The 17,659-nt window shown below is 44.1% G+C and overlaps 1 protein-coding gene across 1 annotated transcript in view; it reads right to left on the bottom strand.

Annotated features, from left to right (window-relative positions):
• Positions 1-16,914, bottom strand: part of TOGARAM2 (TOG array regulator of axonemal microtubules 2) — a 32,563-nt gene extending 15,649 nt beyond the window's left edge. Inside the window, exons 1-12 of the mRNA XM_082758073.1 lie at positions 16,797-16,914; positions 16,178-16,303; positions 14,837-14,971; positions 13,806-14,102; positions 13,131-13,345; positions 11,374-11,546; positions 10,130-10,176; positions 5,853-6,043; positions 4,844-4,994; positions 3,714-3,878; positions 1,797-1,938; positions 48-153 (exon numbers count right to left, since the gene is read on the bottom strand). Coding sequence (XP_082614199.1) covers positions 48-153; positions 1,797-1,938; positions 3,714-3,878; positions 4,844-4,994; positions 5,853-6,043; positions 10,130-10,176; positions 11,374-11,546; positions 13,131-13,345; positions 13,806-14,102; positions 14,837-14,971; positions 16,178-16,205 — 1,650 coding nt within the window. The 5' untranslated portion in view covers positions 16,206-16,303; positions 16,797-16,914. The remainder of the gene's footprint in view (positions 1-47; positions 154-1,796; positions 1,939-3,713; positions 3,879-4,843; positions 4,995-5,852; positions 6,044-10,129; positions 10,177-11,373; positions 11,547-13,130; positions 13,346-13,805; positions 14,103-14,836; positions 14,972-16,177; positions 16,304-16,796) is intronic.
• Positions 16,915-17,659: the final 745 nt, after the last annotated feature.

Raw genomic sequence — 17,659 nt, 5'->3', positions numbered from 1 at the left:
CCCCATGCACAACGTATGTGGGACACAGTTAAAAACAATGCTCCTACCTCTTTGGTAACTGCCAAGGTAACATCATGAAGTCTACCAAGAAGGATTTCTGAGTGGCAGATAGCCAGGCGTCTGATGCTGAAGAGTCCTTTCCCCTTCAGCTGCCTGAAAGGCAATTACCAAAATTGATTGATTTTTCTCACCACCCAAGAAGAAGGCAGCACTCCCTGAAATTACCAGGGTGTCAGTTCAAACAAAGGGAGATTTTTCTCACACAGCACTAAATTAAATCATGGAACTTGCTGCCACTGGATGCTGTGGTGGTGAAAGGTATACATAAATCCAAAAGGCATATAGATGGTTTCAGTGTGGATGGGTTAACTTCTGGCTATTAAATGAGACAGCATCCCTGAAAGCCCTGGCACACAAAGTCCCTGTGCCACTGCTTCCTAGAAACCTGGAGGCTGTGACACGTTTCTGTTTCTTGCACCCTCCCTGGACCCTGGCCCTGCAATGCAGTCCCATCTGGCAGCTACTGAGGGCATTCCTCCCCCTGCCATCCACAGAGGGCACTTCAGGAGTGAGAATCTGCACTGCCACTCCATAATTGAGTTTGTACCCTGCAATGCAGTCAGGAGAAAAAAAAAAAAAAAAAAAAAAAAAAAAAAGGCATTAAAAAAAGCAGTACATCCTAAAAGATTCCACAGCTGGGCAAGAACAGCAAAAACGATGGATTTCCCAGAAAATCTCTGCTTAAAATAACACCCAAAGCAGCAACATTTTATTTAAAAAAATCTGTCATAACTTTGTGAAGGACCTGAGCTGGTGAAGGCACACGATGTGTTCACTGGTTCACTACAACAGCCTTCTCCCAGGAAGCACAGAGGGCTGTAGGGCAGGATGGGAAACCCATCCTCACAGAAGTCTCTGAGTGTAACCTGCTCTCCCCACACCTGCAGCCTCTCTCTGCACCTTACAGAGCACCTGTGCGATGTGGCAGAGAAGGGGGAGGGAGGCAAAGCAAAGTAGCTGCGCAAGGAGGTTGCTTTAAAAATTGAAAAGATTATTCATGGTCATCCTGGTGTGAACAGAGACCTGGTGAGTGTACATGGACCCACAAATCAGAAAGATGCCCGATATCACCTGAAATTCATAGGCTCCTCCTGTCTTCATCTAATTTCAGGATAAATTATGATTATCAACAAAACTTGTTTGGCCCATATTAAACAGCAAAGGGGAAAGTTTATTTCTAAAAGTGCAAGATTCCTAAAGATTTCTTTTTCCTTTTCTTCTGCCATGAGCACCTCAGGAGAAATGAGGGGCCAAGCAACTCTGCACCACTTCTCAGTCTGTTTTGCAGAAATAGGAACTCCCCATAGGCACTGCTGGGTCAAAGGAAGGCCCCATCTGCTACTGCCAGCAGCAAGACCAGAGATAACTCCTTGTGCAGTCTCACCTCAGTCAGTGTCCTGAGGCCCCCAAATCTCTAAGCTCAAGACTGCTTCTGCCTTCAGCAGGCAAATTATCTTGTTCAGCAACCTCTCTTCCCCTAAGCTTTCATTTGCAGCTACATGGAGCAGAAGGCAAAGCTAGAAGACAACATGGACCTGTTGTGGCTGTGGCACTGCTACAGGACAGGTCAAATAAGAGGATGACACTGTATTACTGCACCATCATTGCTTTGTAGTGGTTTCATGAGTTCTCTTAGGACATCTGGGCTGCCTAGGCTCAGAGATGCTAGAAGAAACTGTTTCTAACTTACCTTTGAACTGAGAGGGAGAAAGGGAGTGAAGAGAGAGGTTTCTTACCAGTCATTGCTGCTGAGCCATGCGAGCGCATCGAGCAGCCCCTGCTCCGGGTGAGAAAAGGGTCTGCTTTCCCAGGCGTCTCCACACTCAGACTCCTCTCCCCACTCCAGGGAGCCCAGAGCAATGGCTGGCAGTGAGTTTGCTGTAGGGAGAGGGTCAGACACATACTCTTGGTACATACTCTTGGGCAAGGCACGGCACCACAGTGCAGACTGCAAACCAAGCTCCCAGCTAAGATAATATAGGAGGGCAAGCTGGCGTTGCCTTCAGAGACTTCTCTGCTGTCTGGCTCATTGCTTCCACCACGCTGGACTCTAGCTCCTTCTGTCAACCTGAAATTTGCACACAAGCAGCCAGCTCCCAAATCCTTACAGCTACCACAGCCAGCTCACAGATTATAATGCTGTGGGTCTCACTCTCTCTGGGAGCCAGCATCACCCAGCAGGACTTGCCACTCTAAGGGTAAGTTCCTGTAGGATTTTGCTCAGGCAAATCCCTAAGGAGCAACAACCAGGGACCTGTGGTATCTCTCAGTACCTTACTCTCTAAATCTGGCAGTGCCTCAGGTTCCATTTATTTCAAGTATTCTAGACAGCTGACAGCTGAGCGTATATACAGTTTAACATACTTTTGGGAATGTAGCAGTTTATGGGGTTTGTTATGAATATTTTCTGTTTCAGCGGTACCCACTGGCTGTATTTCAAAGATGCTGAGGTGAAATTTATTTGTCATCAAATGTACTTGTTTGCAAACTGTGCAATGCCTAAGCTTTCTCTTATGGAAAAAATGCAATTTCCAGTCAAGATACTCATGACAAAAAGCCTTCCAAATGTGAATTGAGAATAAAAATATGTAAATATAGATGCAAATTGTTGGCAAACACACTCTCTTGATGATAAATATACAAGGTATAAGAAAATCTTAATGACAAATGCATTTGCTATGAAAACTATTTCATAATTTTCCTATCTTTCACTCAAAAGCTCATTTCGTAAAGTCTAGATGAAAACACCTGAATTGTCTGGAAGTATTGAGTATAAATATTGCACAGAGTCTAGATGAACTGATATAGACTTTATAAAGTTTTTAAATTACCTTGTATGTTCTACAAAATATGGAGGATGGAAGAACTGTAAAATCAGCAGCACTTTTTACAAAAATGCTCAAATGGGCCTAAATTTGGATCTTACTGATATTAGCAATGTTACTATATGAATACATAAATATGCATATATACATTCAATATGAATGGACAGTCATGTCAGGCTCATTCTGATCAATTCTGAAAATTAATGAGTAGCACCACTAGAAGATGCCATTTGAAATTTCATTCCTAGCTCCCTTTTTCTTAACTCACAATCATAATACTACGTAGGCTACCCACAATGTGGAAGGGACAATCTCCATGTATTCACCATCTGTTGTATATTTATTGCATTTTAAGCATTTTTAGGTGAAATAGCACAATTGCACCAATGTGCTAGTTTCCATGCAGTGGCAACTCTTGCTGCAACAGCAGAAAAGCTAGCTGGAGATCCTGGCAGAAGCACAGACAGAGGGCCACAAGAGTGAGTGGCTACTTGATCACAGTGCTGCCCAGTGAGCACACCCTGCCAGACTGCATCAGAGCTCAGCCCTACAGTTACAGCTACCTCCCCATTTAAAATACTGTCCTGACCCAGAACCAGTGTTATATTTTGGACTATTAGTACGAGCTTAAGGCTTTACCACTCCTTTATTCAGTTAAACTTTCCAGTGGATCTGTAAGGACCAACTGCCCCAGTATCATCAAGCCAGAGTAGCTCCAAAGTGGGCTTGCTCTCGGTCCCGGACAGGACAGGATCTGGACCTGAGCTCCCATACGTGTTTGGGGAAGGAGCAGTTTGTGTTCTTTGTGGGAGGGAAGAGCTGGCTCACCTGAGGAATGGCGCAGGAAGCCACTGTCCTGGCTGATAACGGGGATGCTGGGCAAGGAGGGCCTGTTGACCCGCTTCCTCAGGGTGGTTCCAATGCTCGATCTGCAGGCATTGCTGGTGCTAGAGGAAATGGGAACTGTCCCATTGATGTGTAGTAGGCCAAAGCCTGCAGAGACAGAAAAGCACCTTGTAAGTAGAATGCTGGACAGGGTGATTACAGGCTTAAAAAAATCTAGAAATTTTGCTGGAGTTGGGTAACATTATCTGTTCTTTTAAACAACTACAAGCATAACATTTACATACTTACCTGGGACTAAACAAAGAATATAGTGATGCTTTCCCCCAAGAAATGAGGAAAACTCAGCACTTTCTTTCATTTGTTATCCTGTTTCAGAGGCTGGATAGGGAAGCTACATTTCTGGGGCTCCCACCTCAGCACTCCATACCACCATTTCTCAAAATAATAACAAGAAAAAGAGCAGATAACCTTGTCTGATGTCCTGGGGCTGAGTGCTGACTTCTTCAGTTTGCTGCTGCAGCACTTGTGGTAGTGCACGCTGCAGGACAATCAGAGCCTGTCAGCCGCAATTAAGTCAGTAAAGCTGTGAAGTCATGTGGGTAAAATGTGAGTGCTTGCTAAGGACTCTGGCTCGGCTCAGCAATGCAAGCTCCTCAGCAGGGAATGGTGGGGGCAGGATAATCATTTCCACCAAGTGCGAAAGACCTTCTTTTATCTTTTAATTGGAAATAGTTTAATTTCTGTTCTTCCAGGTTGCAGCTTAGTTAAAAAGCATTCTTTTCCACTTACCAATTCACCTTTCCTATAACCTACTCTCAATTAGAGAGAGGCCAAATCCCAAATGTTATTTGCAAGAATTACCCAGTCTGCAAAACGTGGTAAGAGAAGGCAGGGGGAGGGGTGTTATTTGTGTTCTGAGACTGACTCACTAGGGGCTGCAGGCAAGAAACTCCATGCCTTTGTAATTTTCTTTGGAAAACAGAAATAAATGATATTCTAAATTCCACTCGGATACAAGTGTAACAGCCTTCCAGTTTGATTCCATATACATTTACAAAACAATGTAAACACAGACAAGTGAAAACAGGCTCACAATTATACCAACCACTTACCTTCTTCGGACGTAAACCCAGGGTCACTGCTACATGTGGAGAGCTGCAACTTCTCTCTCTCTTTCTCCCTCTCTCTTCGCAAAAGCTCCATCTCTCTCATTCGCTTCTGGCGCATTTTCTCCTGAGCTGACTTGGATATGGTAACATGGATCTGGTTGAAATAGAAATACATCAAGGGACATAAAGAGACAGACATACATGATATCTCATCAGGAATACAGTGGTGGAGTGTCACGGTCTTTAATGGAGTTCCACAAACATCCCAATAGCTTCAAAACGATTCCTCATTTTCCTCATCTCAGCATACAATTATACTCAATGGTGTATAATGCTTCATTTCCATATCCTTCTATTGGGCCAAAATACTGTTTCTCAAGCTATGTCATGAAGACCTGCTCAAAGCAAGAGGGCCATATCAGTGCTCGGAGAGAACAGACAGTTCAATTCCTACAGGCCATGGCAAGGGAGTAAAAGCCATCTGCAATTAGCAGCAATAAGAGGTAATTTGTCGCTTCTTCACGCTTACAGACAGTAATTGTAGCTGTTTCTCCCTTCTCTGTTTCTGAAGAATTCAGTTGCTCCCTGAGAATGGATGAGTCCAAAAGAGGAGTCATGAGCAAAAAAGTTTAAGAAACACTGATCTTAACATAGTAAAAAAAAAAATGGAGAATAGGACAGCTGTGAGATACAACAATGATTCCAAGGACAAGCTACTCTCACATTTTGTTTTGCAGCCTTGCTTACACCCAACATTATAATTTCTGCTTCCAAGCATACACTTTGCACATGTTCACTGACTAATGACTTACTTTGCCATTCAGATCTGGCCTAAATTGTCCTTCATAAATAAAGAATGCTTCTGACTTAGATATAGCATCATCTCCCCATGTCTGCTGCAACAGTGAAAATGGATTCCCCCTTCCACAACAGAGAAATATTATGATTTTCAGTGACATTTTGTCACTGAAGCAATCACTGACCAGTCACTGAAAAAGAAGGCTGCTCTTACCCTTCCATTGCTGTCTTTCCAGTCATCATCCCTCAGAAGACGAGGGCTCATGAGATGGTCCATCTCCTTGGCCTGGCTGAGAGGCAGACCTGTTAATGTGGCTACAGGTTCATACAAATGTCCAGCAGACTTCACACTACAGGCAACGTGATGCTGGGGAATAGGCAAGATGGGTTCCAGTGTCCGGAGTTCTGATGAGATATGAATACATTGTGTATGAGAATGGCAAATAGCACATGGTTGTTCTAGACAGATGGAGTAATACCATATTGCTCTGGCAGTAGAAATGACATTTCTTGGTTTGCCATCAAACTCAGGTCTACTGAATGATAAAGGTCTCAGTCCTCAGCTCCTGCTAAGTAGAATCATAAAATCATTGAATGGCTTGGGTTGGAAGGGACCCTAAAGAGCATCCAGTTCCAACTCTCCTACCATGGACAGGGATGCCACCCACTAGATCAGGTTGCCCAGGGCTCCATCCAACCTGGTCTTGACCACCTGCAGGGATGGGAAAGCCACAACTTCTATGGACAGCCGGTTCCAGTGCCTCACCACCCTCTGAATGAAGAATTTCCTCCTAATATCTAATCTAAATCTTCCCTTATTTAGTTTGAAACCATTCTCTCTTGTCCTATCATTATCTGACCTAGCAAAATTTATGTCACGATCTTTTTTGTAAGCCCTCTTTAAGTATTGAATGACCCTAATGAGTCCTCATTTTTCTTGTACTGGCAACCCCAGACCTGAATGCAATACTCCAGGTGGGGCCTCATGAGGGCAGAGCAGAGGGGGACAATCCCCTCCCTTGACCTGCTGGTCATGTCTCTGTTGATGCAGCCCAGGATGCAGTTGGCTTTCGGTGCTGCAAGTGCACACTGTCGGCTCACGTCAAGCTTTTTGTCCACCAGAACCCCCAAGTCCTTCTCTGCAGGGCTGCTCTCAATGAGTTCTTCTCCCAGCCTGTACTCATGTCCAGGATTGCCAGATCTGCTCCACGATCTTTCCAGGCACAGAGGTGAGTCTCACCAGTCTGTAGTTCACCGAGTCTTCCTTTCTACCCTTCTTAAAAATTGGAGTGCTATTTCCCTTTTTTCAGTCACCAGGGACTTCATCTGACTGTCAGGATATTTCAAATATGATGGAGGGTGGATTTGCAGGTTGATTAGCTGGCTCCCTCAGGATCCACAGATGCATATCATCAGGCTCCATAGACTTGTACCTGTTCAGTGTCATCAGGTGGTCTCAGACCTGTTCTTTGCTTACAGTGGGAAGGACTTTACTTTCCTGGCCACAGCTTAGAGGTTCAGGGACTCAAGAGACATGGCAAGTCTGACTGGCAGTGAAGTCTGAGAAAGAAAACTAGAGTACTGCAGCCTTCTCCTTGACTGTTGTTACCAGTTTTCCCTTCTCATCCATCAGAGGGGGTACACTCTCCTTGACCTTTCTTTTCTGGCCAATGTACCTACAGAATCCCTTCCTGTTATTTTTTGCATCCCTTGCCAAGCTCAGTTCCATTTGTGCCTTGGCTTTCCTGATCTCATCCCTACACATCTGGACAGCATCACTGTACTCTTCCCAGGCCACTTGTCCCTGCTTCCACTGCCTGTGTGTTTCCTTCTTACATCTCAGTTTGACCAGCAGGTCCTTGCTCAGCCATGCCAGTTTCCTGCCTTCCCTGCTTGATTTCTTATACACGAGGATGGAGAGCTCTTGCACTCTAAGAAAAGCATCCTCAAAGAGTTGCTGGCTCTGATCAGTTCCTCTGTTCCTAAGGATGGTGTCCCAGGGGATCTCATCCACTAGATCTCTAAATAGCTGGAATTTCACTCTTCTAAAGTTCAGGGTCCTGACTTTGCTCTTTGCCAGCCAGACCCATATTCCTTGAGATCATAAATTCAAAAAGGGCACTAGTGGTCTCTGCAGCCCAGACTGCCTCCAGTCTTAACCCCTTTAATGAGTTCATACTGTTGAGCTCCAGGTCCAGTAACACTTCTCCTCTGTTTGGTTTGTCTAATACCCAGACAAGGAAGTTCTTGTTGAGGCACCCCAGGAGTCCCCTGGATTGCTTACAGCCTGCTGTGTTGCTTTCCCAGCAGACATCCAGGTGGATGATATCCCAGTCAGGATGAGAGCTTGCAAGCACAATGCTTCTTGTAGCTGAGACAGGAAGGCCTCAGCAACACGTTCCCCTTGATCAGGCAGCCTGTAGTAGACGCCAGCCACAAGGTGTCCTTTATTAGACTGGTCCTCAGCTTTTACCCACAAGCTCTCAACCTGTCTGTTTCTCAGAGGCAGCTCTTCACAATCTATCCTTTTCCTAAAACAGAGGGCTATACTACCACCCCTCCTTCCCTGCCTATTTCTTTTGAAAAGCTTGTAGCCTTCAATTCCAGTGTTCCAGTTGTGGGACTCGTCCCATTACTTTTCTGTGATAGCAATCAGGTCATAGTTTTCTAATAGCACTGTGGTTTCCAGCTCCTCCTGCTTGTTTCCCATGCTGTGTGCATTAGTATAGAGGCACTTCAGCTGCATCAGTAGCTGTGTTGGACTGAGAAGAGAAATTAAGATTGCCCTTGCCAAAAAGTTTCTTATCTGTTGCTGTTTTGATTCAGCAAGCATCCTCTTTTTCTCATTCACTAAAATATCTCCTGTTTTTTGATTGATGCCTCTACAAAGGCAAGTAGCTCTGTTTCCTCCTCTTTGCTGGAATATTTTAAAGGGCATTTGAAGAAAAGCTCAGGATTGCTAGAGTGTTACCAAAAATAGAATCATGTTCTCAAAGCTGCATTCATTCTCCCAAAGGAGTTTCATTATAAATTGTAGCAGATCAACTCACTTTCTGGGCAGACTTACTAGGAGCTGGTTTTCTTAAAGGGAATAGTACAGTGCAGCTCATTCTGAAATAGTCTTGAGCAGAGCTGTTAAAATGCAGAAAACTAAATGTTCCTTACAGGGCTCCATAGATGATAAAATCATGTGATAGTCAGGTAGTTAAAAAAAAAAAAAAAAAAAAAAAAAAAAAACTTTTAAAATCAGGATTTTTCCCCATTGAATGGTTAGGTTGATGAGAGAGAGAGAGAGTTTAATGGTATAGCTCATTTCTAGTCCAGAATGTATCCAGCAAAAATGTCACCTTACTTACTCAGCAATACTTCTCCCTAGTTACATTCAGCACCCTGCTGCATATCAGCAATAAAGTAATCATTGCTACAGCATATGCTCGTTACTTGGCAGAGTTAACACTGAGCTGAGATACCAGTGGATCTTATCCATTTATAACACCTTTTTCTGCATCAGCAAAATTATTTGTTAAACTCTCCTCTCCCCCATCACTACAAACTCACAGATGGCAAAGAAATAGCAATGGTGTCACTGAGGTTTTCAACTTAAAAGTATTGGCTAACACAGATGCAACTCACACCCTATTTTGTATTGCAGATTTTTTTTTATTGCTAGTCATAATGCAAGGAGTAAAAAAAAAAAAAAATACAGGAAACTCCTACCCCAGCCTGAATCTGCAGAACTGACATTTGCAGATAGAGTAGGGGAACATATCTGTAATAACAAACCTAGCATGTGTGGTTTAAGCCAAATTAGTTGAAAAATTGAAGCCTCAGTTCATTACTCAGCACTTGATTTAGACTTGTGCTTTAAGAAGGTGGAAATCTCAGTTTAGACAATTGCTGCATAGGTTGGATCCTTTATTTTAATCTGTAAATGCAAAATGCACATGGACTCACTATCACTATTTCTCCCAGTGTAAAAAAATAAGCAGTGTTCATGAATCTGTTTCAGATCTCAAGGGGTTTGGTTCAGGATCAGAAACTGTTCTAAGTGAAGGTTTCTTCCTCCAAGTATAGGAGGAATGAGTGGGAGCATTTCTCACTTCATGTGAAATGCCTTGTTTTTCCGCAATCTTTGTACCATTAGAGAGTATGCAGGGGGGGAGAGAGGGGGGTTAAAGAAAAAAAAAAAAAAAAAAAAAAGTGTGAAAAAGAACATGAGGGGGAAGAGTTGGGCAAACCTTTTCTTCTCCTGTTGTGTATTTCCAGGACCCCAAGGTACTCCTTCAGCTACTGCCACTCAAACCCTGTGCTGGAGTTATTTCCATTGGAACATCAGAACACATCTCCCATTGACAGGGCTCTGGACTAGCCATCTGAGCACATCAAGGAATAGCAAAAAGTTACAGAATAGTTTTCAACATGGCTTTCACAATGCCAACCACGGGTCAGGACTCCAATGTTCATTTTAGGACAGCCATGCCCTGTACTTACCCAGAGATTTAAGGGTCTTCTCTTCTGTTTTGCTGCCTGATCTTGGCCTTAAGAAAATCAAGGAGAAAAGAATATATGAGGAGATAGAAAAAGGAAGGTGTAGCTTTAAAGGAGGAAAAGTTTCTTAGCAAAGTCACCCTGATGAAGAAGGAAATACATCCCATAAAACCAGCAATACGCAAAGCTCATGAACCGCCATTAAACTTTCAGTTTGCAAAGTCACACAGCTCTTGCTGAAACTTCTAGCTCCAGCTGAAGCGCAAGAGTCAGATTCTTCAATTTGAGCCTTCACTATCCAATTCTGCTGTCTCCCTTTTGGAGCTAAGTGGCTCTTACTTTTACAGACATCCTTTCTGATTCAGCAAGAGATGTTAAGTCAGTTTGCAGAAGCCTAACTTTGCCTGGTTCTGACTTAAACTGATGACAGCATCTTGTAACAGATGTCAATACCACTGCTTTATCCTCAGAGTAGTAGTGCACATTCCTGCTCTCTCATGAGGGAAAACTTTTTTTCCAACTGGTATGTAAGTATAAGCAGATTGCATTTTAAAAGCCAATTTTCTAATTGGAACTGTGTTTCTGTGACTCCTTATTTACTGTTACAGCTAGGACAACTTTGATAGTTAGATTTCCCCACACATACCCAAGCAAGTATTATTCCTCCAGTTACAGACCTGTAACTGTTATCTAGCACCTTGCTCCTTTGATCTTAAAGTTGTATGGAAATAGTACAGATCTATAGGATTATACATCTATAAAAAGAGATTTATTTGAGCTCTCATTCCACAGTGAAGATCCAGACACAGAAAATACAACCAACATTTACAAAAGTGCCATATGAATTTGGTAGGCAGCTATATAATAGCCAATATTCACCCTAAAATATTCTTGCAGGTACAGATATTTGCAGTCAAAGTTCATGCACAACACCAGACACTGAATTCAGCTCTATACAATATGGTTCCTAAATGGCACCACAAGAAATACGGAGTGAATTAGTATCAGAGTTCAGCAGTACATCTGCTCAAGGTCCTCTGAAGTCCTGCCTCCTCCTCTCCTCCCCACTCTTATTTTAAGAGTGTGACATTGGTTTTGACATCATGTTGGATCACCATAGGTACACAACCTGGTGAATACACATAAGTTTGCATAAACATATTGTAGAAGCTGGCTGTGGAAAATAATCTCATGAGATGAGACATGTGAGTTGAACAGCGTACAAAGAGGCAGACACCTCGGCTTACCTCGTCTCCAGGGACTCTTGGGAAACCAGCTGCTGAGAGCTTGGGAGAGGCACTGCAGCACTGCCAGGATCCCCATCAGATGGTCTTGCTGACCTCGGGATAGGGGGAATCAAAGCCACCCCCAGTGACTTCTTCCCATCCTCATCACTGCAATACAGGGGCTGCAGGGAAGCCTGGAAATGGGAAAATACAGTGCTCAGCCTGAGCACACAGCTTTCCTGCTTCATGTCACAAGCAGTTTAGCTGTATTCTTGCCTACCACTTGGTGGGAAAATAACTCAAGCTGATGGAGTCATTTGGCCTGGAATGGGCAATGGCAAGTGAAGTGGTGAGGGAGGATCCATGTCCCACACTGTTGACAGCTCTCTTCCCTTGCTCACCTCTGTGGCAGCAACCATACTACACCACCTGGCATCCATCTGCTTGGCAGATGGGATGTTCTGGGATGCTGCTGCCTCTGCTAGCTTTTCCTATGGGATTGGCATGGGTTTAGGTCACTATCCCATTGCTGTCTGAATGGCTCCTACCAGCCATTGCCGAATCCCAGCCAAGTCCTCACAAAGTCATTTTGCACCCTGGTTTTCTCAAGCCTGTAATTTTTTCTACTGCTGCCCTTTCAACAGTTCCCCATCGGTCTTTTGGCCCAGATGCTGTTGTGTTTTCCAGATCTTTGGTGCCCTCCAGCTTCCACACAATTCATCATTGCAGGCTTACTGGCATTTATTAGGTTCAGCAGAGTTCTCTACCCCACTGTTCTCTGTAAGGTCTCTGCCTGCTAAATCACTTCACTTGGCAATGCCACCCTTTAGGTTCTCCACACCATGGCTAGGAAAGGCAGCTGAGGGAGCAGAGCAGACACACACCTTTCCATAGTATCCCATCATTCTTTTCCTAGCCAAAGAGTCAAATCAGGACCTGTTTGAACTCCAGTGAAACCAACCGAGTTAATGTCAGGGATACATATGGCACTGCAGGGATGAAATAAAATGCACTAGCTTTTTGTTGGTTTTCGTGTTTACAAGAGCTGCATTGCCCTGCATATCATGGAAAAATCAAAACAACTGCAACTCATGTCCCTCCTGCAAAACTAATCATGTGGATGGGCTCTGGACTCCGTTCCCCCTGACCTGAATTGCCAGTTCCCACCACCTAACCTTGGGCAGTCCCATGGAAGACAATGAAGCTGCACAGGGGCCCCTGAACTCCAGAAATATTGTTAGAAGTAACCGTGCAGAAGGACATGGCTGTACCTGGGCCTCAAAGTTCAGTTTGCAGGACTGCCCACTCCAGCAAACATTTTTTTCATTCTAGACCAGACAGAGCTGGTATAAAAAGACACCAATACACTGCCATGTCCACAATAACACCCGTGTACACAGCACAGATGGTTCACAGATATTTGTATTTTACTAACTGTAGAAGGATATGCTTGGCCAGATTAAACACATTTGGTTGCTCTGTGTGGTTGCTGGTGTTTTTCTTTGTCATAAAACACAACAGGAGATCTTAGAGAGTACAGAAACTATTTGAAGAAGTATTCTTATTCTCTTATTCATATACACTGGAGACATAAAGCCTGCTGTACACACACTGCAAAGACAGCTGAAAATGCAACATCCAGCTGAGTTCTTCCTTGGCTCAGCTGCTACCCTGGGCTTACGCCATGGGGGAAAGATCTCAGAGGTCTGCCTACAAGAATAAACTGAAAATTCACCATGTATGATTTAGTTTGTTTTCTTTACTTTACACCCTTTTACCTCTGACATCAATTCCTTGTGGTTCCCTTCACTGCTGCCACAGCCTGTGCCGTTCTCCTCCTGCTCCCTGTTGCTTGTCCAGCTGGGCTCCGGGGAAGGAAGTCTGTTCTGGATGGGAGGCACGGGCCTGGAGGTTGCCAGGAGCCTCTGGGAAGCTGACCTGGAAACTGCTGGCTTCAGAGTAATCTCCTTGGAGTCACTGCTGTCAGTCAGGCCTACAAAGTGGGCGCAAAGTGTAAGAGAAGCAGGTCTTCAAACACAAAGCACCCGAAACTGGGTATTACATTTGAAAGGTTTACTGGAAATTTGTAAGTAGCTGCACAGTGTTCACGCTGGCAGCCACTTGAAGCAGGCCAGTGGACAACATCTATGCATTTCCACAGAGCCACCCAAGGAACACCCTGGTCCTCTGGGCTCCCATCAATACAGCAGGGAGCCCACAGACCTGTGCCAACTTGGAATAAGTCACCTGCACATATACACAGCCACTCCTCTCCCTGTGCCACAGCAGTACACCCCTATAAGCAGCAGAAGGGCTACACAGGGGACAGAGCAGGGAAGGTTGTTGCAGGGGGGCATATTTAGTAGTGATCTGTTCACTGGGAATGTGTGCTAGCTCTCTAGCCTGGGACAGACCCTGCCTCCTGCACAAGAGTGTTCAGGCTCCAGTCTTACCTCTCTGTGGTGCTAATACGCCCTCAGACATCCTTCTCTTCTTCAGCTTGTCCTTGATCTGAGCGGTTTCCAGGGCAGCACTGCTCACCTCCCTCTCTTGGGGGTCCTGCATCAAGGCTGGGGGAGGAAAATGGGAGAGAACACCTCCAGCCCCAGCACTGAGGTCATGCACAGTAGCCTTGCTGTCTCTGTCCTCCAGGGAAGAGATGGCCCCTGGTTCTGGAGACTCCCCACCTCCATCCTCTAAACTAGGCTGCTGCTTCTTCATCTGGGTTGTTAGCATAGACTGAAGAGAAGCTGAAAATCAGACAAAAAAGGAAGTGAGTTACTTAATCTCACTGTTTTACAATCAACCCACCTAAGGAGTCAGGCATTCAAGGTTTGCTGTTGTTGTTTTAATAATTCAGAAGATCGTTTTGTTATTTTTCATAAAACTAGCATCAGTTTAATTATTATGAACAGCATTGAGCTAGCAAGCCAGGAGAGAGAGGTCAAAGGCCCTGCTAATAAGAGGGGAAAAAAGATTTCCATTTCAGGCCTTGGCTTCAGTCAGCACTACCAGTAAAGACCTTAATGGTACTACCAGTATTTCTGCAAAGCAGAAGGACGTCTTAGCAAGCAAGCAAACCTTATCAGTGTTTCTGCAGCACCACCCTGTCCTCAACATCAGATCTGATGGGCAAGCAGAGAAAGAACTTGGAATTTACCTGTAGTGAGACCACATGCTGATAGCAAGGATAGATACAGAACTCATATCACATTACAATGACCATTTAGTCAGGCCACAGTCTCTATCATGGCTGGCAGTTTGGCTACCATGGATTAAGTATAAAGCATAATGTACTAATGATAAAGAAACGTGATGCCAAGCACACCACTGGAGGAGCACAGGATCATCTGCATCTCTCTGTCTGCCACCTACTCTGACACAGAGCCAACACAAGGACTGACCTTCGAGGACCATTTGTCCCTGAAATCAGGATTTCTCTTGCACTGAGGCCATCATGCATTCAACCCCCTTCCATCCTCACCTTCTTCTTCAGTAGTCCATCTGCTGCCACAAAGCTGCAAGTTTGAATCAATGCTTCCACCTCGCAGAGCTCTGCATCTGGGTTTAGCTTTTGTGATGCTCCCACAGTAGACAGCAACTGGGGCATGGTACTTAGCTTTAAAATAAAGACAGTACAAATGACACAAATTTGCAGCTAAAAAAAAAAAAAAAAGTATAAAAAAAAAGATATCCACTTTGTGTATCGGATTAACACATCAGTATTAACCTACAGTCCTGACCTCAAAGGCTTAGTATCTTTATGCCATATTGTCTAGTAAGGCACTTACATTTCAGCATTTTGACATCTGAATGCTCTGCAAAATTACATGCGTTTTACTAGTTGCCTATCCAAGACTATGGAATTTCTTCATGTCCTTTCAAAGGGTAGACAACTTGCATAGGTCTCTAGAATTTGGAAATTCTAATTGGCATCTAATAATAATCATAGTATCACAGAATCATTTAAGTTGGAAAAGATCTCCAAGATCAAGTCCAACCACTAACCTAGCATTGCCAAGTCTAACACTAAACCATGTCCCTAAGCACCACATCTATATCTTTTGAATACCTCCAAGTAGAAGTAGTAGTAATAATAATAGTAATAATAATCTAATAAGTAGACAGCTTCCAAAACTGGTTCAAAAGTGTTTTGTTTTCATTAAATCCCAATCAACTTTGTTGGTTGTTTTTATTTCTATCCACAACAAAGAAGTTACTAGGAAACAAACAATCACCAGATGCTATACCTAAGAGAAAGTTTGGACTCTGCACGAGGTATTCTCAATATTCAGTGGGATTATTTGGTTACTGCATCTGCAGGATGCAAATTGTCCATCCAAACATTCTCCTTTGTTCTGTTTCACTGTTACAGGAGTTTATTCCCTGCTTTCCTTACTGCAGAGGCACCCTCCCACACCCCAACAGAAACACAGCCTGGCTCAGAAAAAAATTTGGTCTAAGTTATTCCTGAAAATTCAAAGTCATGTACAGTCATGTTTCCCTGCCCTTCATCCTGGCCTGTATCCTTCCCATTACCCAGCCTCCAAGGCCAAGATATCACTCCTAAAGAATGAGAGAAAATGCAGGGTCTCACAGAATTACTCTTGCCAGCAGAGCCAGCACCTCTAGGGCTGCATGGTCAGTGCTTTGAATGCAGCTTTTGTACATGCTCTGCCTCCCTGAACCAAGCAGCATTCCTGGGCTCACACATCTCTGCTTTGAGCAAACATCCTCTGGGCACAGGCTGCAGGAACAGGATTGCAACAAGCCCTGGCTGTAGTGCCAAAGGTGAAGGAGTCTTGTATCTGCTGTAGCCCTTTACCTGCTGTGAAATTATCTTCTGTTGCCATGGGGGGATGACGGGCTCTGTCAAGGTGCGAGGCTACTTGTGCTGCCCTTTGCTGGGCCTGATGCAGCTGCCAGTGGGTTCCCTTGCAGCATCAGGAGCCTGCATGGAAAAATTACACTGCTAATGCAGGTGACAGCCACAGGACCCTGGCATTGCCCTGGCCACAAGGTTCATGGGTGGAACATAGTAGTGGAAACTGCTCAAGCCAGGAGGTGTTAAAATACCATAAGAATCCAATCAAGCTATGCATGTTCCACATTTTGCAGAAACATGTCCAGAAAGTCCAAATGTTGAAGGAAAACTGTTAGCTGGCATAACAGGGGAAGTGTAGCTCCACCCCAGCAGCTGCTGTCTCCATGGCTGGATGGGCACAACAGCCAAGACAAGTTTCTTACTGCACTCACTGCTGCTGGACCTGGCACAGCACATTGGAGCTGGTCCCACAGAACTTATCTCTGCTGCTGCAGCAGGAGCATAATTGCACATGTCTGATGACAAGGAACTGTCGTGTTAAAGTTGATATGCACCAATAACAACCAAGAACAAAAAAAAATGAGGTGTGGAATAGTTCCCCTTTTTAATACAAACATACCTGCGTTTAAGGCAGGGTGCCTGGCCATCAATACTGCAGATTGGTTTGTAACCCCTGTCCAGCTTGATAAATGAAAGATGTCTCTGTCACTTTCCACCCGTGTGCAGGATTTTTTTTCTGTAGAAAGGGAAGATAAGCTTTTATGACACATTCATGAGTAATTTTGAAGCACAACTCAAACCACAAGCCAAATACTTCTAAATCCGCCACCTGCTGGGAAAGGAAAGAGAAAAGCAGTTGGAACAATTGCTATTGTAGCTAAATTGTCTGCATTTTTAGTGTTGCTGAGCCATCTATAGCTGTTATGGCACCTCAGAAAGCCTGAGCCTATAATATGACATATTTAGGGATGCCAGCTATCCAGAAACTGTCTACCATGCTCCCACCAGTGAATGCACAGCCCACAGGACTAGTAGGACAGTGAAATGGTGTGAAGTACATATGAGGGTAAAAAAAAAAAAAAAAAAAAAAAAAAAAATGTTTATGCTTAGCTTTCCAGTTTAGTGCTATAACGAATTTTTTCATGACATTTTTTCAGCTTCAGCCCCTGTGGTCTATTCCCTTACTGGTTTGGTCGCTTTCACTTCAAAACTCTGGATATTTCTTCTCATCTTCTGACAGAGGCTCCAGTCACCATACAAAGCTTTGACTTCTTTTACTGTATTGGCCTGAGAGAGTTTTTTGCAAAGCATACCTCAGGATAAGAGGTCAGTATGGTAAGTCAGCAATAAAACTCCTATAAATGTCAGTGGGAACAGAAGGATGCAAATGTGAATTGCTTTTGAAAATCCACTCATAGGTGTCTATAAAGCTCTGCAAAAAGAATGACTATCACATGGCAGCTAAGTGCAGCCAGAAGAATC

Source organism: Aythya marila (assembly GCF_965140915.1).
Source record: "Aythya marila genome assembly, chromosome: 3".
Lineage (NCBI taxonomy): Eukaryota > Metazoa > Chordata > Aves > Anseriformes > Anatidae > Aythya > Aythya marila.
This window is presented reverse-complemented; position numbering and strand designations above follow the sequence as displayed.